At 46.3% G+C, this 23,241-nt stretch overlaps 1 protein-coding gene across 2 annotated transcripts in view; it reads left to right on the forward strand.

Moving 5' to 3' along the window:
* The first annotated feature begins 618 nt into the window (after positions 1–618).
* The window catches only part of LOC138959443 (4-aminobutyrate aminotransferase, mitochondrial-like), a 44,874-nt gene continuing 22,251 nt past the window's right edge, over positions 619–23,241 (forward strand). Inside the window, exons 1-3 of one of the 2 annotated variants that reach the window (XM_070330943.1) lie at positions 619–915; positions 16,578–16,664; positions 19,989–20,104. In XM_070330943.1, the coding sequence (XP_070187044.1) occupies position 915; positions 16,578–16,664; positions 19,989–20,104 (204 nt within the window). In that variant the 5' untranslated portion in view covers positions 619–914. Of the gene's footprint in view, positions 916–15,576; positions 16,665–19,988; positions 20,105–23,241 lie in introns of those variants that run through there. The other variant, XM_070330944.1, reaches the window with a different exon arrangement.

The following is a 23,241-nucleotide window of genomic DNA, read 5'->3' on the forward strand; positions in this document are numbered from 1 at the left end:
TACTTATATGTGGTGTTGTTGTTCTGTTTGTTCTGGTGGTTGTTTGTTGGGTGAACGCTTCTCAGTCAAACGCAATAAAAGTGAGTCGAGCAAGCGAAGTCATTCCTTGTTCTTTACTTCGCAAAGGTTCCCGCTCGACTGCCGAGATCTTTCACAAGTCTCGCGGTCTCACGTGATCATACAGGCACGCATCTTATTAGTGCACTGATGCGCAAAACAACCCAAACAAGCGTGCAACAAATGTCATGGACAGTCATCGTCTCACATATACAAGACAATGTGATCACACATAGTCATTGTCAGGAGTATGAAGTGTCTTTTTGTGTCGGAATATTCCAGGAGATACCTTGTTGAAGGGAACACGCACACACACATACACAATGAGGCAGATGCAGCTGACATTTAGCATTTGGAAAGGGGTGTTTTTTTGTCTCTCTTTTTGTAAAGAAAAGTACATTTGTTGGTTAGGAGGGGGGGGGGTGACTTCCGGAACCCAGGACTCCCTCCCCCCCCCCTCTTAAATGCAGGTACACGAGTCCTGCATCGGCTTCTCAGTGTCTCCTTTCCGATGTTGTCACGTTCCCGCGTGACGTTGGCATTGGTGCTTGCACTAGATTTAGCTGACGACTACACCCTGAAAACAGTACCTAGATATTTAGTGCGTCCCGGGACCCCCGTGAATTTTTAATACGTGTTTTCGGCTTCTAGTGCATGGACGCATAGTTTGGAGAGCCCTGATTTTGACACGACTTCCGCAGCTCAGCACACCCTCAAAGTACACAAACTCACGGTGACGAGGTGAGAGTGACCACCCCTTTGGCAGAGTTACTTCCCAGGTAACGATAGAGTTCTTTCCCTTCTTCCCAGGCTCTTCGAAGATACATTATGTGGGAGCAAACAGATGATTGAATACCAGTAAGTTTTGTTCTGAAGGGAAGTAAACTAGTTGAAGGTAATCTCGGTCCGGTGTAACACGAAATTTTTACTCCACGAAAAATTTACTCCGGAGTAAAAATTTCGTCCGAGTACACCCTTCGTACGAGAAAAGAACTCCCCAGGCCCAAGGCACGAAAAAATTACTCCCTCCACGAAATTTGTACTCCCCATTTTTTTTTACTTCCAGTAAAATTCTCGTACCCGAAATTGGGATGCAGGCGAAGGGATAATGCCAATATGTGATTTCGCACAAACAAATGTCGCACTACCCCTCCCCCACCCCTTGCACACTAACACGGGACAAGGGAGTAAAAGTTTCGTACACCTGGCGTGGGCAGTTAACTAGTAGCTCGTGTCAGGGTGAAATCATTTATTCGTTATTTATTCGTCAGGGGAGTAACATTTTCGACCGAAATGTTGACTCGAAACACACCTGTCGTGGGGAGTAATTTTCTCGTGCTATGGGGAGTAAGTTTTTCGTAAAGGGAGTAAAAGTTTCGTACGAAATATTTACTCCAGAGTAAAAATCTCGTGGGAGTAACTTTTTCGTGTTACACCGGCAGCAAATCTGCTGTGGGTAATTTGACAGAATTCTCTTCTCTCCTACAACAGCTTTAGATCAGTCGAGCCGACCATTTTGGGGTAACAGAAAAAATGACCCAACTTACGCAGTTGGGAAACATTATACTGTACATGTAAGCTTATATACGTGTTCGATCAGTCCAGGTTGTTCGGTTCACACGACGAAAAGTGTTTTCTGTCAGCTGTTACATGGCTTACTGCGTTCTACTTCTAAATTTCAGGATACTGTGCTTACACACCGGGAAGTATTCCTAGTCGTATATTTCCTGGACGAGGTTATATCGCATCACATGGAATGACTGACAAAAAGGAGAACGTTTAAGGGGGCAGGTACACCTGAAAATTCGACCAACAATGACTTTTTTTCTTTCCTGAATGTGTTGGTTGTTTTTGATGCTAAATTGGCTGAATTTTATTACACAGTTTAAATTTTGTGACTGAGTGCAATAGTTTTCGAGTTATTCGGCTTCAATGAGGGGGTGTCTGTGCCGAGTTTCGTAAATTTTGACCCCCAAAATCGAAAAATCGACTCCGTACTATACACCATGCTTATCGAACATAATGACGGCTCCCGCGCAGTATTTCAACTACAAGCCGCTCCCTTCTCTCTCCCACCGGAAGCAGCATTGTTTTGCTCTGCAGTGGAGATTTTCATTCAAGGTTGGAGTTGTATTGTGTTGCATGTGTGCAAACCTCCGAAAATGTTTCAGAGGAAAAAAGGTGTCAACTTCTCGAAGAAAAGAAAGTTTATGGGAAACCAACACACGCCAGGAGGTTCGAAAGCGAAGAAAGTATGTTTTGAACAGTGTTCGACTCCATCGCCGGCATCGGTTCACAACAGTGCGAGTGTGAGCGATGACAATTTGGTGACTGAAATCGATTCGATTTTCACGGGGGACACGCCCACAACTTCCCAGAAGAAACTGTTGATCATGTACAAAGTGATTGAGAAGGCAGAAGGCAGTGGCAAAGATGTAATAAACCCTGTGACTGTGAAAGGTGGTGATGATGATATAGTTAGGCCTACTGTTGCTTCCATGCCTGCTGGGAACAGGATCATTGACATACAAATGTTGTCAGACATGATAAACACTCAGTTAGTGTGCAAAGTTTGCAAAGTGATTGTCACTTTGTTGGAAAAGACAAGACAAGGGCTTGACAGTGAGTTGGTGTTCCAGTGTAAGAAAAAGTGCAACACTTGTTTTCATAAATTCATACCAGTCAACAAATAAGTTTTGGAAACTTGACAAACAGTTCTGTGAACCGACGCTCCGTGCTGGCAGCGCGGGCAATCGGCAGCGACCGGACATTGACACGGAACGTATCAAGCACGCGTAGCGCCAGGCATCATCTCATGAGGCCAGAATCACCCGCAGGCGCCAGAGACTGACCATGAATGAGTTGCAAGCTGAGAGGGAGGATCTACCCTATAATCCAGGTGGACATTAGGACAGGAGCTGAAGGCAAGATCAAACATGCTATTGTTTTCCTGAATTTTGAGGGTCAAAAAGTTAGTCGAAATTCACATTTGTCGGCAGTTTTCAAAGGATATCTCAAGAACCTTTTGAGATATAGCAAAGAAACTTTGGGTTTTTCTTTTTTATACTGTTTGCTAAAGGATGAACCTCTGATCTTTCAGAAAAAAGCATAATTTTTTTTTTTTAATATTATGAAGTCACATATTTTATCGACTATTTTACGAGGAATTGGCGAAGCTGAAAAATGAGTTCCTAAGGCCCAAATACTCGAGACTGAGGTTCATCCCTTAGAACAAACATTAAATTTAAGCTATGCAAATCATTGGAGACTTACAATGATTGGTTGAGACTGAGTGTGTTGAGAACCATGTAAACCTTCAAAATTAACCGCGATAACAATAAATACAATTATACCCAAATATCCACCTTTATATTGTGTTATGTACAAAACTAATTAGATTTTCTTAAAATTCAGCCAATTTACTATCTTCCTGCCAAATCCCATTAAATTTCAGTGATATTTACCTGATGAACCATCAACACAAAAATGTGACCCCCCGCTAGGTGTACCTGCCCCCTTAAAACAAAAAATCAGTGCACATTTTTTGTTCAGGACTATTACTATCTTAGGTTAAAATGACTTGTTTCTAGCTTTCGCGGTTTGAAAGCACGTACATTATATATTCACAAATCAAAAGGGATTTGCTATTTATGACAGCTAAGACTGAAATTTGTACATTTAAGCAATGCCGTTGGCCCCGTCGTATGTGTGTGTGTGCTTGTCACAGTGTGCATGTGTGTTTGTGTGTGTGTGTGTGTGACCGAAACTCTCTCCCATGTGTGTATGTGTGTGTGTGTGTGTTAGTATGTGATCGTGACTCTCTCAGTCTCCCCCCCCTTTCTCATTCACACACACACACACTCGTACGCACACAAACGCACGCCGCCGCGCACACACACACACACACACACACACACACACACACACAGTGACGCACACACGAAACACACACACACACAACCACACGCAAACAAGGGAAACCATGCAAGAACCTTTAGTTTCTGTGAATGGCGTACATTTGAATGAATATTACAGTAAGAAATCAAAACTCTGCCTACCCAAATCGATAGCACTGGAATGTAATCCTTCCAAAATCATGAAGGCACTCCCGCAAAAGCACATTTTTCCAGCCGAAGTTGGCGAATGGTTCTGCGGAGATAGGGCATGTGTGAGTATAGTCAAATGAAATGATCAGAGTTCACGGTTGACAAGTATTTTTGTGGTTTTAAGTGCTTGGGAGCGACACCGTAGGTTGAAGGTTTACACTGGGTTTTTTTACTTCTATCTTAAATTTACATCAATAGAGAAAATTCATAATAATCAAAACAAAAGAAGAAAATGTATCAATTCATTCTGCGTTACGAGGGTGATTTTTGAGAATTTTAGATCAGAAACCCCCTTACAGTTTTGTTTCCAACTACATGCACCCTTGTCGCTTCAATCATTTGAGAAAAGCTTTTTAAGTAGGGTTATTTTATGAGTGAAAAACACCTCTTTCACTCCCTGAATAACTATCTTTCCCATTGTACTATCCCCCTTTAGACAAAGGTAGCTAGGGGATGAGCTAGAAAGGGGTGAGTTTATTTTAACTCCCCACATCTTATTCCCTTTGGGCTCCCCCTCCCCCGAGTCGTAAACAGGGGGCTGATCGAGGGGTGGTAGCAGGAAGGGAGGGATTAAGGGAGGGAGTAGGAAGGGGGGGGGGGGTGGGGTGCGAGGGAGTAGGATGAGAGGGGTAAAGAGGGGGTGGGGGAGGGGGTAAGGATAGGAAGTAGGAGTCGTGGGCTGAGTGATGGGTTAAGGGAAAGGGTTAGGAATAGGGGGAGGAGTACAGCAAAGAGTAGGAGGATAGGTATTTAAGGGGGGGGGGGGGGGGCTAAGGGGAGAGAGTAGGAAGAGGGGGATCGGGGGGGCTCAGTCAAGGCATTAAAAAGAGGAGGGCTAAGGCGAGGCAGTAGGAATATAGGGAAGGGGGCTAAGTCAAGGCAGTAGGAAGAGAGGGGGGATAAGGAGAGGGAGTAGAAAGAGAGGGGGGCTAAGGAGAGGGAATAGGAAGAGAGGGGGGCTAAGGAGAGGGAGTAGAAAGAGAGGGGGGCTAAGGAGAGGAAGTAGGAAGAGAGGGGGGCTAAGGAGAGGGAATAGGAAGAGAGAGGGGCTAAGGAGAGGGAGTAGAAAGAGAGGGGGGCTAAGGAGAGGGAATAGGAAGAGAGGGGGGCTAAGGAGAGGGAGTAGAAAGAGAGAGGGGCTAAGGAGAGGGAGTAGAAAGAGAGGGGGGCTAAGGAGAGGGAATAGGAAGAGAGGGGGGCTAAGGAGAGGGAGTAGAAAGAGAGGGGGGCTAAGGAGAGGGAGTAGGAAGAGAGGGGGGCTAAGGAGAGGGAGTAGAAAGAGAGGGGGGCTAAGGAGAGGGAGTAGGAAGAGAGGGGGGCTAAGGAGAGGGAGTAGGAAGAGAGGGGGGCTAAGGAGAGGGAGTAGAAAGAGAGGGGGGCTAAGGAGAGGAAGTAGGAATAGAGGGGGGCTAAGGAGAGGGAGTAGAAAGAGAGGGGGGCTAAGGAGAGGAAGTAGGAAGAGAGGGGGGCCAAGGAGAGGGAGTAGAAAGAGAGGGGGGCTAAGGAGAGGGAGTAGGAAGAGAGGGGGGCTAAGGAGAGGGAGTAGGAAGAGAGGGGGGCTAAGGAGAGGGAGTAGGAAGAGAGGGGGGCTAAGGAGAGGGAGTAGAAAGAGAGGGGGGCTAAGGAGAGGAAGTAGGAAGAGAGGGGGGCTAAGGAGAGGGAATAGGAAGAGAGGGGGGCTAAGGAGAGGGAGTAGAAAGAGAGGGGGGCTAAGGAGAGGGAGTAGAAAGAGAGGGGGGCTAAGGAGAGGGAGTAGGAAGAGAGGGGGGCTAAGGAGAGGGAGTAGAAAGAGAGGGGGGCTAAGGAGAGGGAGTAGAAAGAGAGGGGGGCTAAGGAGAGGGAGTAGAAAGAGAGGGGGGCTAAGGAGAGGGAGTAGAAAGAGAGGGGGGCTAAGGAGAGGGAGTAGAAAGAGAGGGGGGCTAAGGAGAGGGAGTAGGAAGAGAGGGGGATGAAGGAGAGGGAGTAGAAAGAGAGGGGGGCTAAGGAGAGGGAGTAGAAAGAGAGGGGGGCTAAGGAGAGGGAGTAGAAAGAGAGGGGGGCTAAGGAGAGGGAGTAGAAAGAGAGGGGGGCTAAGGAGAGGGAGTAGAAAGAGAGGGGGGCTAAGGAGAGGGAGTAGGAAGAGAGGGGGGCTAAGGAGAGGGATCGGGGGGGCTCAGTCAAGGCATTAAAAAGAGGAGGGCTAAGGCGAGGCAGTAGGAATATAGGGGAGGGGGCTAAGTCAAGGCAGTAGGAAGAGAGGGGGGCTAAGGAGAGGGAGTAGAAAGAGAGGGGGGCTAAGGAGAGGGAGAGGGGGGCTAAGGGGAGGGAGTAGGAAGAGAGGGGGGCTAAGGAGAGGGAGTAGAAAGAGAGGGGGGGCTAAGGAGAGGGAGTAGAAAGAGAGGGGGGGCTAAGGAGAGGGAGTAGGAAGAGAGGGGGGCTAAGGGGAGGGAGTAGGAAGAGAGGGGGGCTAAGGAGAGGGAGTAGAAAGAGAGGGGGGGCTAAGGAGAGGGAGTAGAAAGAGAGGGGGGCTAAGGAGAGGGAGTAGAAAGAGAGGGGGGCTAAGGAGAGGGAGTAGAAAGAGAGGGGGGGCTAAGGAGAGGGAGTAGAAAGAGAGGGAGGCTAAGGAGAGGGAGTAGAAAGAGAGGGGGGCTAAGGAGAGGGAGTAGAAAGAGAGGGGGGGCTAAGGAGAGGGAGTAGAAAGAGAGAGGGGCTAAGGAGAGGGAGTAGAAAGAGAGGGGGGCTAAGGAGAGGAAGTAGGAAGAGAGGGGGGCTAAGGAGAGGGAGTAGAAAGAGAGGGGGGCTAAGGAGAGGGAGTAGGAAGAGAGGGGGGCTAAGGAGAGGGAGTAGGAAGAGAGGGGGGGCTAAGGAGAGGGAGTAGAAAGGACTGGGTGGCCGAGTGGTAACGCACTTGCGCTCGGAAGCGAGAGGTTGCGTGTTCGACGCTGGGTCAGGACGTTAGCAATTTTCTCCCCCCTTTCCTAACCTTGGTGGTGGGTTCAAGTGCTAGTCTTTCGGATGAGACAAAAAACCGAGGTCCCTTCGTGTACACAACATTGGGGTGTGCACGTTAAAGATCCCACGATTGACAAAAGGGTCTTTCCTGGCAAAATTGTATAAATGTCCACCAAAATACCCGTGTGACTTGGAATAATAGGCCGTGAAAAGTAGGATATGCGCCGAAATGGCTGCGATCTGCTGGCCGATGTGAATGCGTGATGTATTGTGTAAAAAAATTCCATCTCACTCGGCATAAATAAATCCCTGCGCCTTGAATATGTGCGCGATATAAATTGCATAAAATAAAAAAATAAATAAAAAATTTAAAAAAATCCCTGCGCTTAGAACTGTACCCACGGAATACGCGCGATATAAGCCTCATATTGATTGATTGATTGATTGATAGAAAGAGAAGGGGAGCTAAGGAGAGGGAGTAGAAAGAGAGGGGGGCTAAGGAGAGGGAGTAGGAAGAGAGGGGGGCTAAGGAGAGGGAGTAGAAAGAGAGGGGGGCTAAGGAGAGGGAGTAGAAAGAGAGGGGGGCTAAGGAGAGGGAGTAGAAAGAGAGGGGGGATAAGGAGAGGAAGTAGGAAGAGAGGGGGGCTAAGGAGAGGGAGTAGGAAGAGAGGGGGGCTAAGGAGAGGGAGTAGAAAGAGAGGGGGGCTAAGGAGAGGGAGTAGGAAGAGAGGGGGGCTAAGGAGAGGAAGTAGGAAGAGAGAGGGGCTAAGGAGAGGGAGTAGAAAGAGAGGGGGGCTAAGGAGAGGGAGAGGGGGGCTAAGGAGAGGGAGTAGAAAGAGAGGGGGGCTAAGGAGAGGGAGTAGAAAGAGAGGGGGGCTAAGGAGAGGGAGTAGGAAGAGAGGGGGGCTAAGGAGAGGGAGTAGGAAGAGAGGGGGCTAAGGAGAGGGAGTAGAAAGAGAGGGTGGCTAAGGAGAGGGAGTAGAAAGAGAGGGGGGCTAAGGAGAGGGAGTAGAAAGAGAGGGGGGCTAAGGAGAGGGAGTAGAAAGAGAGGGGGGCTAAGTCAAGGCAGTAGGAAGAGAGGGGGGCTAAGGAGAGGGAGTAGAAAGAGAGGGGGGCTAAGGAGAGGGAGTAGAAAGAGAGGGGGGCTAAGGAGAGGAAGTAGGAAGAGAGGGGGACTAAGAAGAGGGAGTAGAAAGAGAGGGGGGCTAAGGAGAGGGAGTAGGAAGAGAGGGGGGCTAAGGAGAGGAAGTAGGAAGAGAGGGGGGCTAATGAGAGGAAGTAGGAAGAGAGGGGGGCTAAGGAGAGGGAGTAGGAAGAGAGAGGGGCTAAGGAGAGGGAGTAGGAAGAGAGGGGGGCTAAGGGGAGGGAATATGAAGAGAGGGGGGCTAAGGAGAGGGAGTAGAAAGAGAGGGGGGCTAAGGAGAGGGAGTAGAAAGAGAGGGGGGCTAAGGAGAGGGAGTAGAAAGAGAGGGGGGATAAGGAGAGGAAGTAGGAAGAGAGGGGGGCTAAGGAGAGGGAGTAGGAAGAGAGGGGGGCTAAGGAGAGGGAGTAGAAAGAGAGGGGGGCTAAGGAGAGGGAGTAGGAAGAGAGGGGGGCTAAGGAGAGGGAGTAGGAAGAGAGGGGGGCGAAGGAGAGGGAGTAGAAAGAGAGGGGGGCTAAGGAGAGGGAGTAGAAAGAGAGGGGGGCTAAGGAGAGGGAGTAGAAAGAGAGGGGGGCTAAGGAGAGGGAGTAGAAAGAGAGGGGGGCTAAGGAGAGGGAGTAGAAAGAGAGGGGGGCTAAGGAGAGGGAGTAGGAAGAGAGGGGGGCTAAGGAGAGGGATCGGGGGGGCTCAGTCAAGGCATTAAAAAGAGGAGGGCTAAGGCGAGGCAGTAGGAATATAGGGGAGGGGGCTAAGTCAAGGCAGTAGGAAGAGAGGGGGGCTAAGGAGAGGGAGTAGAAAGAGAGGGGGGCTAAGGAGAGGGAGAGGGGGGCTAAGGGGAGGGAGTAGGAAGAGAGGGGGGCTAAGGAGAGGGAGTAGAAAGAGAGGGGGGGCTAAGGAGAGGGAGTAGAAAGAGAGGGGGGGCTAAGGAGAGGGAGTAGGAAGAGAGGGGGGCTAAGGGGAGGGAGTAGGAAGAGAGGGGGGCTAAGGAGAGGGAGTAGAAAGAGAGGGGGGCTAAGGAGAGGGAGTAGAAAGAGAGGGGGGCTAAGGAGAGGGAGTAGAAAGAGAGGGGGGCTAAGGAGAGGGAGTAGAAAGAGAGGGGGGCTAAGGAGAGGGAGTAGAAAGAGAGGGGGGCTAAGGAGAGGGAGTAGAAAGAGAGGGGGGCTAAGGAGAGGGAGTAGAAAGAGAGGGGGGCTAAGGAGAGGGAGTAGAAAGAGAGAGGGGCTAAGGAGAGGGAGTAGAAAGAGAGGGGGGCTAAGGAGAGGAAGTAGGAAGAGAGGGGGGCTAAGGAGAGGGAGTAGAAAGAGAGGGGGGCTAAGGAGAGGGAGTAGGAAGAGAGGGGGGCTAAGGAGAGGGAGTAGGAAGAGAGGGGGGCTAAGGAGAGGGAGTAGAAAGGACTGAGTGGCCGAGTGGTAACGCACTTGCGCTCGGAAGCGAGAGGTTGCGAGTTCGACCCTGGGTCAGGACGTTAGCAATTTTCTCCCCCCTTTCCTAACCTTGGTGGTGGGTTCAAGTGCTAGTCTTTCGGATGAGACAAAAAACCGAGGTCCCTTCGTGTACACTACATTGGGGTGTGCACGTTAAAGATCCCACGATTGACAAAAGGGTCTTTCCTGGCAAAATTGTATAAATGTCCACCAAAATACCCGTGTGACTTGGAATAATAGGCCGTGAAAAGTAGGATATGCGCCGAAATGGCTGCGATCTGCTGGCCGATGTGAATGCGTGATGTATTGTGTAAAAAAATTCCATCTCACACGGCATAAATAAATCCCTGCGCCTTGAATATGTGCGCGATATAAATTGCATAAAATAAAACAATAATAAAAAAATTTTTAAAAAAATCCCTGCGCTTAGAACTGTACCCACGGAATACGCGCGATATAAGCCTCATATTGATTGATTGATTGATTGATAGAAAGAGAAGGGGAGCTAAGGAGAGGGAGTAGAAAGAGAGGGAGTAGAAAGAGAGGGGGGCTAAGGAGAGGGAGTAGAAAGAGAGGGGGGCTAAGGAGAGGGAGTAGAAAGAGAGGGGGGCTAAGGAGAGGGAGTAGGAAGAGAGGGGGGCTAAGGAGAGGGATCGGGGGGGCTCAGTCAAGGCATTAAAAAGAGGAGGGCTAAGGCGAGGCAGTAGGAATATAGGGGAGGGGGCTAAGTCAAGGCAGTAGGAAGAGAGGGGGGCTAAGGAGAGGGAGTAGAAAGAGAGGGGGGCTAAGGAGAGGGAGAGGGGGGCTAAGGGGAGGGAGTAGGAAGAGAGGGGGGCTAAGGAGAGGGAGTAGAAAGAGAGGGGGGGCTAAGGAGAGGGAGTAGAAAGAGAGGGGGGGCTAAGGAGAGGGAGTAGGAAGAGAGGGGGGCTAAGGGGAGGGAGTAGGAAGAGAGGGGGGCTAAGGAGAGGGAGTAGAAAGAGAGGGGGGCTAAGGAGAGGGAGTAGAAAGAGAGGGGGGCTAAGGAGAGGGAGTAGAAAGAGAGGGGGGCTAAGGAGAGGGAGTAGAAAGAGAGGGGGGCTAAGGAGAGGGAGTAGAAAGAGAGGGGGGCTAAGGAGAGGGAGTAGAAAGAGAGGGGGGCTAAGGAGAGGGAGTAGAAAGAGAGGGGGGGCTAAGGAGAGGGAGTAGAAAGAGAGAGGGGCTAAGGAGAGGGAGTAGAAAGAGAGGGGGGCTAAGGAGAGGAAGTAGGAAGAGAGGGGGGCTAAGGAGAGGGAGTAGAAAGAGAGGGGGGCTAAGGAGAGGGAGTAGGAAGAGAGGGGGGCTAAGGAGAGGGAGTAGGAAGAGAGGGGGGGCTAAGGAGAGGGAGTAGAAAGGACTGAGTGGCCGAGTGGTAACGCACTTGCGCTCGGAAGCGAGAGGTTGCGAGTTCGACCCTGGGTCAGGACGTTAGCAATTTTCTCCCCCCTTTCCTAACCTTGGTGGTGGGTTCAAGTGCTAGTCTTTCGGATGAGACGAAAAACCGAGGTCCCTTCGTGTACACTACATTGGGGTGTGCACGTTAAAGATCCCACGATTGACAAAAGGGTCTTTCCTGGCAAAATTGTATAAATGTCCACCAAAATACCCGTGTGACTTGGAATAATAGGCCGTGAAAAGTAGGATATGCGCCGAAATGGCTGCGATCTGCTGGCCGATGTGAATGCGTGATGTATTGTGTAAAAAAATTCCATCTCACACGGCATAAATAAATCCCTGCGCCTTGAATAATTATGTGCGCGATATAAATTGCATAAAATAAAACAATAATAAATTTTTTTTAAAAATCCCTGCTCTTAGAACTGTACCCACGGAATACGCGCGATATAAGCCTCATATTGATTGATTGATTGATTGATAGAAAGAGAGGGGGGCTAAGGAGAGGGAGTAGAAAGAGAGGGGGGCTAAGGAGAGGGAGTAGGAAGAGAGGGGGGCTAAGGAGAGGGAGTAGAAAGAGAGGGGGGCTAAGGAGAGGGAGTAGAAAGAGAGGGGGGATAAGGAGAGGAAGTAGGAAGAGAGGGGGGCTAAGGAGAGGGAGTAGGAAGAGAGGGGGGCTAAGGAGAGGGAGTAGAAAGAGAGGGGGGCTAAGGAGAGGGAGTAGGAAGAGAGGGGGGCTAAGGAGAGGAAGTAGGAAGAGAGAGGGGCTAAGGAGAGGGAGTAGAAAGAGAGGGGGGCTAAGGAGAGGGAGAGGGGGGCTAAGGAGAGGGAGTAGAAAGAGAGGGGGGCTAAGGAGAGGGAGTAGAAAGAGAGGGGGGCTAAGGAGAGGGAGTAGGAAGAGAGGGGGGCTAAGGAGAGGGAGTAGGAAGAGAGGGGGGCTAAGGAGAGGGAGTAGAAAGAGAGGGTGGCTAAGGAGAGGGAGTAGAAAGAGAGGGGGGCTAAGGAGAGGGAGTAGAAAGAGAGGGGGGCTAAGGAGAGGGAGTAGAAAGAGAGGGGGGCTAAGTCAAGGCAGTAGGAAGAGAGGGGGGCTAAGGAGAGGGAGTAGAAAGAGAGGGGGGCTAAGGAGAGGGAGTAGAAAGAGAGGGGGGCTAAGGAGAGGAAGTAGGAAGAGAGGGGGGCTAAGGAGAGGGAGTAGAAAGAGAGGGGGGCTAAGGAGAGGGAATAGGAAGAGAGGGGGGCTAAGGAGAGGAAGTAGGAAGAGAGGGGGGCTAAGGAGAGGAAGTAGGAAGAGAGGGGGGCTAAGGAGAGGGAATAGGAAGAGAGGGGGGCTAAGGAGAGGGAATAGGAAGAGAGGGGGGCTAAGGGGAGGGAATATGAAGAGAGGGGGGCTAAGGAGAGGAAGTAGGAAGAGAGGGGGGCTAAGGAGAGGGAATATGAAGAGAGGGGGGCTAAGGGGAGGTAGTAGGAAGAGGGGGGGGGGGGGCACAGTCAAGGAATTAGGAAGAGGGGGCTAAGGCGAGGCAATAGGAATATAGGGGGGGGGGGGGAGAGGGGGGTAAGTCAAGGCAGTAGACAGAGGGGGGCTAAGGCGAGACAGTAGGAAGAGAGGGGGCTGAGGAGAGCGATTTGGAAGAGACGTGTTCAGTTTTCCTGGATAAGCTATTCGCTTTTGATCGTCTGTGGTCCGTACTGTACATAAGGATTAATTTTGATGTATTTTTGAAGTGTTTACAGTTTGTTTAATATCATAAGCAGTGTTGAAATGTTTGTAATGTAACTGTTTTGTCTGAGTGACATTTTTCTTTGCATTGCTTAGCACATTGCATCGGATCGATTGTTTTTTGTTTTTCTTCTTAGAGGGGAGAATCGAGAAGAGGGTCGTGGTGTATGTATGTATGTATGTATGTGTGTGTGTGTGTGTGTGTGTGTGTGTGTGTGTGTGTGTGTGTGTGTCTGTCTGTCTGTCTGTCTGTCTGTCTGTCTGTCTGTTTGTCTGTGTGTAGAGCGATTCAGAGTAAACTACTGGACCGATCTTCATGAAACTTTACATGAGAACTCCTGGAAATTATATCCCCAGACGTTTTTTTCATTTTTTTTCCATAAATATCTTTGATGACGTCATATCCGGTTTTTTTTGTAAAAGTTGGGGCGGCACTGTCACACCCTCATTTTTCAATTAAATTGATTGAAATGTTGGCCAAGCAATCTTCGACGAAGGCCGGACTTTGGTATTGTATTTCAGCTTGGAGTCTAAAAAATTAATTGATGAGTTTGGTCATTAAACATCAGAAAATTGTAATTAAATTTCTTTTTTTATAAAACGATCCAAAATTATTTTCGTCTTATTCTTCGTCATTTTCTGATTATCATCGTAGTAGCTATAGAGACCATGTTTTTTATGCTGCACTTTATTATAAATGGGTGAAAAGGAAGGGTTGGGGCGGGGTGGTCAGAAGGTCATAAATCAAATAAAAAAGATTTACCTCTCCTTACAGGCTAATAAAGCCCAAAGAAATACCCTTTGGTTGTTTACTTTCGTTTACAAAAATCTTATTTCCCAGATGTTTAATTTGTGGTGGATAAAAATTGCTTGTATACATGGGTCACACTTTTCCTTCTGTTCCTTCTGGGCAGCATAATGGATAAAAACATGATACATTGACAAAAGTTATAACTGCTCGGAATATGAGTTTTTAGAACAGTGTAAAATAATGCATACATTTGTTACACACAAATACAAACATACATGGACTCACACAAATACGCACACAAAAGCACTGAAACACACACACACACACACACACACGCACACACACACACACACATTCACTCACGTACGCACACACACACACACACACACACACACACACACACACACACACACACACACACACACACACACACACACTGAGTTCTGGCACACGAAAGTGAACGAAACAGTAACTTCCCCTTTTTTCTCGGTCCAGTAATCAGAGATACCACCATACTACTGTTTATCTAAACAGTTCCAGACACTTGCTGGATGGAGGGTGTGAGTGTCAGTTGCGCATCTGGAGGCCATTAATCAAATCTTCGCACTCGCAGAAAAATTCCTCCCGATCTTCGCCTTTAACCACACACATAGGGGAAGGGCCCCTAATATGGACCACCTTTTGTTTATTGCTGATAACTAGCTTGTTTTCTTGCGAAGAAGTTTCATTTTGTGGTTGGTAGTCCTTCTCTCTTAGTTTAACAGTTAGGCCTAATTAGAGTGAAATAGCTGTGATAGACCTTCAGCAAAAATTAAATACAGAAAAAATCACAAATGGTCCATATTAGGAGCCTGGGCGCCCAATATGGACCAGTGAAGCGGCCTTCACGAATCACTGTAAAAAGCCCCCTATACTTCAAAATAACATGATATAACTTAGTGTGCAAGTCAGACTAATTCAAATATGCTTTAGATTTAGCTGTTTCGGGCTGATGAGAGCATTATTTGAAGCACACCAGGAAACTGAAGAAGCTTATCAAAAACAGAGTGAAAATAAGTGAAATGATCAACTTCCACAAAAAAAAGAGTGAAAAACACCTCTTTCACTCCCTGGATAACTATCTTTCCCATTGTACTATCCCTCTTTAGACAAAGGTAGCTATTGTTATATTGTTACATTGTTATATTTGTTTTAAATCTCGAGGGCTAGTTATAGGTTATTTTCAGCAAGCTTCTTAATGAATTGATTAAAATTGCCTTTAGTTTTTATTTTCTTCGATTTGTTGAAGGTGGTCCATATTAGGGGACTCACACATACTTTGAGGTTTTGCTATTATTTTTTGTTTGCAGTAGAAACTCGGGGTACACACTGTTAAAATGTAACAAATACTGTCTTAGCTGTCATATATAGCCATTTTTGTGCTATGAAAGCTTTGGCTGTGGACAGAAACGAGTCCGTTTTAGGCGGCAAATCAGTTTAGAGTGAACGCTGCCAAAAGTGAAAAAAAGCGAAAAAGCCTAACGGTTTTGAGGTTTGTGTTTCTGCAACTGTTTTGACATGTGCAACTTATCCAGAGAGGGTGAATAAAGCGAATGAAATTGTTTTGAGCGCTCTAGCGCCGTTAGTTTGTCAGAACAGGAGGTGGTCCATATTAGGAGCCGGTCCATATTAGGAGCCTTTCCCCTACTAACAGGGACAGTTATGTTAGAGACAGACATGCACCTCCGTCAGAACCTGATCGGTGCCGGAAAATCGAAACGTCAAACAGATACGCCAGACGGACACACACAGTGAGACAGAACGGCACAGACGTACTTGCACACACACACACGCCCCCCCGCCCCATACATACACATACACACAGGTCCCCTTGTCTCTGATGTCCACTACGATCGTGTGTTGTTATGTGTGTGTGTGTGTTGGGGCTCGAGGAACTCTCCTCCTGTTTTCTACTATTAGAAGGCAGGAGGGGGAGGATACGTATACGGCTCCCCCTCCCTCCCGCAAGTGTCATATATGCATGTATGCCTTTAGTTGTCCCCGATACGTTATCTGTAACTGACAGACAAGGGAGACAGCCCCTTACGTCTGAGTACTTGATTATGCGACATCAGCGACACTAAACGTCCAGCAGCCTGTATTTTGTAGAATCGCTGACATTGAAACATATCGTAGTTTGTAAGTGCAAAGCGACCTAGTTTTCGGCTTAGTCTCACCAACACTAACAGGCCCATGTGTGTATCATTGACTCCACAGCAAACTTTGAAATTACGACAAAAGTAAGCGAGAGAGACACTGGCACTGCGCATGACTAAATTGATAGTTTTTTTTTCTTCTTCTTCTTCTTCTTCTTCTTCTTCTTCTTCTTCTTCTTCGTTCATGGGCTGAAACTCCCATGTTTACTCATGTTTTTGCACGAGTGGGTTTTTACGTGTATGACCGTTTTTACCCCGCTATTCAGGCAGCCATACGGGGGATTTTAGTCTTAAAAAAGGGCTGTTAATATTTTCGCTGCGCTGGATATCTCACCACTTCAGCAGTGAACCAAAGAATGTCTGTCTTTGAGTGAACCGAGTGAAACACTGAGAAGAAGGGAATAGGGGATACGAGGACAGCACGATCCCTCTGTGGCACTGCTGCTTGAGAGAGAACTGCATCGACCAAAATTGAAGCTTGCGAGCTGTATAGCTCGCCAAAGACTGAATTACAGCAGCTGTGGCCTGTCAGTCGCCCTGTGATAGAGGCTGCCTGGGTCACGTTTGTACTGGTTCGCGGTATCGAAAGGCAGTTCATTCGGCGAGCGTAAACCGGGGAAGTTGTGGCGATCTGACAACCAGTCAAGTTTCTTGGGGACTGCAGTTTATTTAGCGAGGATAAAACCGAGAAGTTTGCCTGGTCATACCGCTGACAGTGAGTATCTGGGGAAAGGCAGTTTATTTAGCAAATATAATCCTGGGAAGTGTGACCGATCAGCCTTAGCTGGTGCAGAGTTTCTGCTCCTGGAGGCTAGTGTTCCATTCAGGAGTGATCATTGCAGTGACAGAGATGGCGACCCGAACACTTTTGCGGATTGACAGTCGCTGTGGTTGGAGATGGAGAGCTGCGTTACCGGTCAGTTACGCGGGTAAGTGGGGCATGTGACTGTGTGTGTTTGTGTGTGTGTATCAGTGGTGTTTGTGTGTGTGTATCAGTGGTGTGTGTGTGTGTGTGTGTGTGTCAGTGGTATGTGTGTGTGTGTGTGTGTGTAGAATGGAACTAACACACATGTCATGAAAATACAGTAAACAATTATGACACACACGAAACAATCAATGTCAGTTTCTCTTTAAATTTTGTTGTAATTCTTAGAAGAATCAAATGAAGAAAAATTTCCCATATTTAATACGTGTAGTGCGAGTTGGCTGGGTACTTGATATAAATACTAAGGTTCGTTTGACACTCGCTTACTGTGGTTCAGTGATTGTTAAACCTCACGGTGTTAAAGATTACACGTGATAACTCCATCTTTTGTGAAACTAGAGCATTATAGTTACTGGCAATTCAATGATTACTGCAGCATATAATAAACATACTCAGGGAACACGCAAGAACTTCATTCTGATCAGTCATCGCTCAACGGCTATCGCCAGTTATCTCTCTGACCTGACGCTACAGTCCTACGCGAATCTATCAAAATAAGAATACAGAGTTATCTCCCATATGTTTTACACGAGCACTGATCTAAGTTTGAGATCAGTGTTCGCGAGACGAAAATGATTGCAGATTGGCCGACTTCGACAGTGATCTCCGTTCTGTTCTTCACAGTTATGATAAAGACATCGTTCTAAGGTCAAAGCAAGCCGAAATTTTGGGACTGCTGCCGGAAGGAGACCGTAATATATGGTTTCATCACTGTCAACTGGTTACAGAAAAAATCGTCTGCTCCAGTGAGCGCCGAAACCAAACGGTGATTATCACGTGACACTGACTTTTGCCATATTTAGAGTTGTTTGCACAGTAAATACAGCCGCGAAAAATAGCTCGCTTGAAACTGTCTTACATATCAATTCCTTTGTAATTTAAAAATTACAACACAACATGAAAAATCATTATCGACGATCGCGAATCTGCTTATATCAATAATACATTACAAAAAGCCCTAAATATGTAAAAATATCGGTTTCCTTGCCAGACAAGGAAACTCAAGGCATCCTGTCAGGGAGAGAATGAGCCGAACTCATTTTGACCTGAGGTCAGGATTGCAAGAACTTGTGACAACGAAGCGCAACATTTAGGTCCATTAGTTGATCATAAAACCAAGGCTCGCTTTAAAAATAAATCGGATATTCTGTTCTCCTCTCTATATAAACGACAGAAACTCTATAGGTTACATTACGGAATCAGTCTCAGCCGGAATCAGTGATCGGTCACGCGAACAGAAATGTTAATGCGTCAATGACTTACCGATGACCGACGCCAGACGGGCGTAAACACCATTCTGATAATATCGCTCCACGGCTATCGCCAGTTGTCTCTCTGACCGGACGCTAAAGTCCTACGCAAATCTATCAAAACAAGAATACAGAGTTATCTCCCATATATGTTGTTCGCGAGCAGTGTTCACGAGACGAAAATGATTGCAGATTGGCCGACTTCGACAGTGGTCTCCGTTCTGCTCTTCACAGTTATGATAAAGACATCGTTCTAAGGTCAAAACAAGTCGAAATTTTGGGACTGCTGCCGGAAGGAGGCCGTAATATATGGTTATATCACTGTCAACTGGTTACAAAATAATCGTCTGCTCCAGCGAGCGCCGAAACCAAACGGTTGATTATCACGTGACACTTTTGCCATATTTAGAGCTGTTTGCACAGTAAATACAGCTGCGAAATATAGCTCGCTTGAAACTGTCTTACATATCAATTCCTTTGTAATTTAAAAATTACACAACACCATGAAAAATCATTATCGACGATCGCGAATCTGCTTATATCCACAACACATAACGAAAAGATCTAAAATAATATACATGTAAAAACAAAAATTATTTCCTCGCCAGACAAGGAAAACCAAGGCATCCTGTCAGGGATAGAATGAGCCGAACTCATTTTGACCTTTGTTCAGGATGCGTAAACACAGCATGGTGATGGGAAAGAGTGCCTAGAAAAGCATGTTCTTGTTATGTTTATGGATACATTATACGATAACCTGACTGCACGCCGTAATTTTCCAAACATCACAAGTCGTAATTCTACGTGACTTTGAAGAAACCACTAACCAATTATATGAGCCATTGCCGGTTGTCATCAATACTTATGACTGTGTGCCTGTTATTTTGATAAATGTGCAAATGAATAAAACATTGTTTTGGCAAAATTCACGGAAACCAAAATCTTCTTTTACCGATACAGTGGAACCCCCCCTTTGAGACCCCTCAATTTAAGACTTCCTCCCTTTTAAGACCCGATTTTCTTAGACTTTCTATTCATAACATCTGTAATTTCACCCTCATTACATTTAGTCAAGTTTTGACTAAATGTTTTAACATAGAGGGGAATCGAGACGAGGGTCGTGGTGTATGTGTGTGTGTGTGTGTGTGTGTGTGTGTGTCTGTCTGTGCGTGTGTGTGTGTAGAGCGATTCAGACCAAACTACTGGACCGATCTTTATGAAATTTTACATGAGAGTTCCTGGGAATGATATCCCCGGATGTATATTTCATTTTTTCGATAAATACCTTTGTTGACGTCATATCCGGCTTTTTGTAAAAGTTGAGGCGGCACTGTCACACCTTCATTTTTTAATCAAATTGATTGAATTTTTGGCCAAGCAATCTTCGACGAAGGCCGGACTTCGGTATTGCATTTCAGCTTGGTGGCTTAAAAATTAATTTATGACTTTGGTCATTAAAAATCTGAAAATTGTAAAAAAAAAAAAAAAAGTTTTATAAAACGATCCAAATTTACGTTCCTCTTATTCTTCATCATTTTCTGATTCTAAAAACATATAAATATGTTATATTTGGATTAAAAACAAGCTCTGAAAACTAAATATATAAAAATTATGATCAAAATTAAATTTTCGAAATCAACTTAAAAACACGTTCATCGTATTCCTTGTCGGTTCCTGATTCCAAAAACATATAGATATGATATGTTTGGATTACAAACACGTTCAGAAAGTTAAAACGAAGAGAGGTACAGAAAAGCGTGTTATGCAGCACAGCAAAACCACTACCGCGCTGAACATGCTCGTCAGTTTCACTCCGTTATGCACAAGCGGCGGACTACGGTCATTGTGAAAAATTGCAGTGCGTTCAGTTTCATTCTGTGAGTTCGACAGCTTGACTAAATGTAGTAATTTCGCCTTACGCGACTTGTTTTAAGACTTGATTTTGTCAGATTTGTGGAGGTCTCAGAAGGGGTGTTCCACAGTACAATTGACCAGTGCTGTGTTGTGTGCGTTCAAAGGCTTGGCCAGGGGTCAGTCCACGACAGCAGCGGCCGAGCCACAGCGGCCAGAAATGAAGACTGAGGTACCGGGACCAAAGTCTCTGCAGCTCCTCAAAGAACTCAGTGCTGTGCAGGTCAGTAAGAGTACAGTTAAGATCTGATCGGTGTTGGTCTGTTGTAACTTGTAGGTCTGATTGGAGCCGGAAAGTGTCTTGGACGAGACAGATGCATACAGGCACACTAAGAGAGAGAGAGAGAGAGAGAGAGAGAGAGAGAGAGAGAGAGAGAGAGAGAGAGAGAGAGAGAGACACACACACACACACACACGTACACAGACACAGACACACACACACACACGCACACTCGTGCGCGCACACACACACTCGTTCGAGCACGCGCAAGAATGTGTTGATCGTTACGTTCTGCACAGAAACACTATCGATAGTCAGAAGAGATTTTCCAATCGTTTTTAATAAATGTTTTAACATAGAGGGGGAATCGAGACGAGGGTCGTGGTGTATGTGTGTGTGTGTGTGTCTCTGTGTCTGTGCGTGTGTGTGTGTAGAGCGATTCAGACCAAACTACTGGACCGATCTTTATGAAATTTTACATGAGAGTTCCTGGGAATGATATCCCCGGATTTTTTTTGATTTTTTTCGATAAATACCTTTGATGACGTCATATCCGGCTTTTTGTAAAAGTTGAGGCGGCACTGTCACACCCTCATTTTTCAATCAAATTGATTGAAATTTTGGCCAAGCAATCTTCGACGAAGGCCGGACTTCGGTATTGCATTTCAGCTTGGTGGCTTAAAAATTAATTAATGACTTTGGTCATTAAAAATCTGAAAATTGTAAAAAATATTTTTTTATAAAACGATCCAAATTTACGTTCATCTTATTCTTCATCATTTTCTGATTCCAAAAACATATAAATATGTTATATTTGGATTTAAAACAAGCTCTGAAAATTAAATTTTTTAAAAATTATGATCAAAATTAAATTTTCGAAATCAATTTAAAAACACTTTCATCTTATTCCTTGTCGGTTCCTGTTTCCAAAAACATATAGATATGATATGTTTGGATTAAAAACACGCTCTGAAAGTTAAAACGAAGAGAGGTACAGAAAAGCGTGCTATCCTTCTCAGCGCAACTAGGCTACTATCCCGCTCTTCTTGTCAATTTCACTGCCTTTGCAACGAGCGGTGGACTGACGATGCTACGATTATGTACGGTCTTGCTGAAAAATGGCATTGCGTTCAGTTTCATTCTGTGAGTTCGACAGCTTGACTAAATGTTGTATTTTCGCCTTACGCGACTTGTTTTTGTTTTTGCTTCCTGTGAGTGAGCGACCAGTGTCACCATAATCATTTAGTCATGCTGCACTCACGATCTTTCATTGCAAGGGAAATAACTTTTTGCCCTTTGATCATGCAAACCCGTGTGCCTGAAAGGTATTACACGCAAACTTGAAGCTTGCAAAAGTCGGCCAAGTCATACTGAGCACCATACACCACTGCAGGGGACACCCATGTGTGCACTTGCACATAACGACACACAAAGACACACCCAGACACACGGACAGACAGACAGACACACACACACACACACACACACACATAGACACACACACACAAAACACACACACACACACACACATACACACACACACACACACACACACACACACACACACACACACACACACACACACACACACACACACGGACTGAAGTACACAAGATTCAGCAAGTGTAACATCCGCCGACTTCTGCAATTATCCACTTGATGACAAACAGCCAGACAGACAAATAGCCAACCTTACACACTTCATCCGTCCTCATCAAATGCGTACATATGCGTTTCATAGTACGCTTTGTCTGTTATGTCAGGGGCGGATCACATCATTTTTAGGAGGGGGGGGGGGGGGGGGGGTCCACATTTTTTTTTGTAGGAACAATTCGACGGCGCAAAGCGATTAGTTGAGGGCAGGAAACGTTCGAACCTCCTAGGGGGGTCTGGGGGCATGCCCCCCCCCCCCCCCGAACATGTTTGATACAAACAAGGAAAATGGAGCAAACTATTGCAATCTGAGCCAAGAAACTTCCCCTAATACACCTTCAAAAAAATAAATTTAAGAAGACAAATTTAGATCAAAACAAGGACAATTGACCGATCTGGTGTAACCTGAGTCAACAAATTACCCAACTACCTTCTGAAATCGCCACTTAGAAAAGAAAGGCCGGCTCCTTGGGGGGTCCGGGGGCATGCCCCCCCCCCCCCGGAAAAAATTGTGATTAAAATCAAGGAAAATGGAGCAATCTGGTGCAATGTGAGCCATACGTTTTTCTTTTTTGTGTTTCTTTTTGTTTCTTCTCATTTTTAATTTTTTTTTTAGGCTGGGGGGGGGGGGGGGGAGTTCCGGTGTTTCCGGAAGCCCCGGAAACCCCCCCTGGATCCGCCCCTGTTATGTCCATATCCTACATCTACGCATATTTGTCTAGCCATGCACATGTCCAGCAGATCACATTTTTGTAGTCCCGATACCACACAGTAAGTCTCCCGTAAACCATCACATATACTGTCAGGCTTTTACACATAGTACAAACACCCTTTCATTTAAACACTCACCGAACGGGAACATCCTAGGTGCCCTCCGTAAAGAGCGAGCAATTTTTAAAGAACTAAGTTTGCGGATTGTTGCTCAGACAATCGGACCGTGGTGCGTTTTGGCGCTAGACCTAACTTTTAAAATCTAAATAATAAATTGATAGCTTGTTACACAAACATTATTAAATCATAAAAGAATTCTTTTTTCATCAAGACAAGATCAGTACAATTTGAAGTTTTGAAAGTTTGAAAAAAGAAAAGCCCGGAAGCAGGGTCACGCAAGGTCGTGGTTCTCGTAGCAGACGACGGTTTATGTCTATCGCCAGTTCCTCTGAACAGTCAAAAGCCATCGCTAGAGTTCTTGTGAACCACAGCCGTTTGTTTCGTGCATAGTCAGAGGTACATAATAACGTGATATTGCAGATAAGCTCACATCGAGTCGCATTCAAATTACTAACTGACGACTACATTGTGAAAATGGGAAACTGGATCACACGGGTTCACGATGGCTCAGGGGTAAGATAAACCACGCAAAAATAAATTCTTTGAAAATTGCTCGCTCTTTACGGAGGGCACCTAGGATGTTCTCAAGCGGTGAGTGTTTAAATGAAAGGGTGTTTGTACTGTGTGTAAAAGCCTGACAGTATCTGTGATGGTTT

This window comes from Littorina saxatilis, linkage group LG2 (assembly GCF_037325665.1).
Source record: "Littorina saxatilis isolate snail1 linkage group LG2, US_GU_Lsax_2.0, whole genome shotgun sequence".
Taxonomy (NCBI): domain Eukaryota; kingdom Metazoa; phylum Mollusca; class Gastropoda; order Littorinimorpha; family Littorinidae; genus Littorina; species Littorina saxatilis.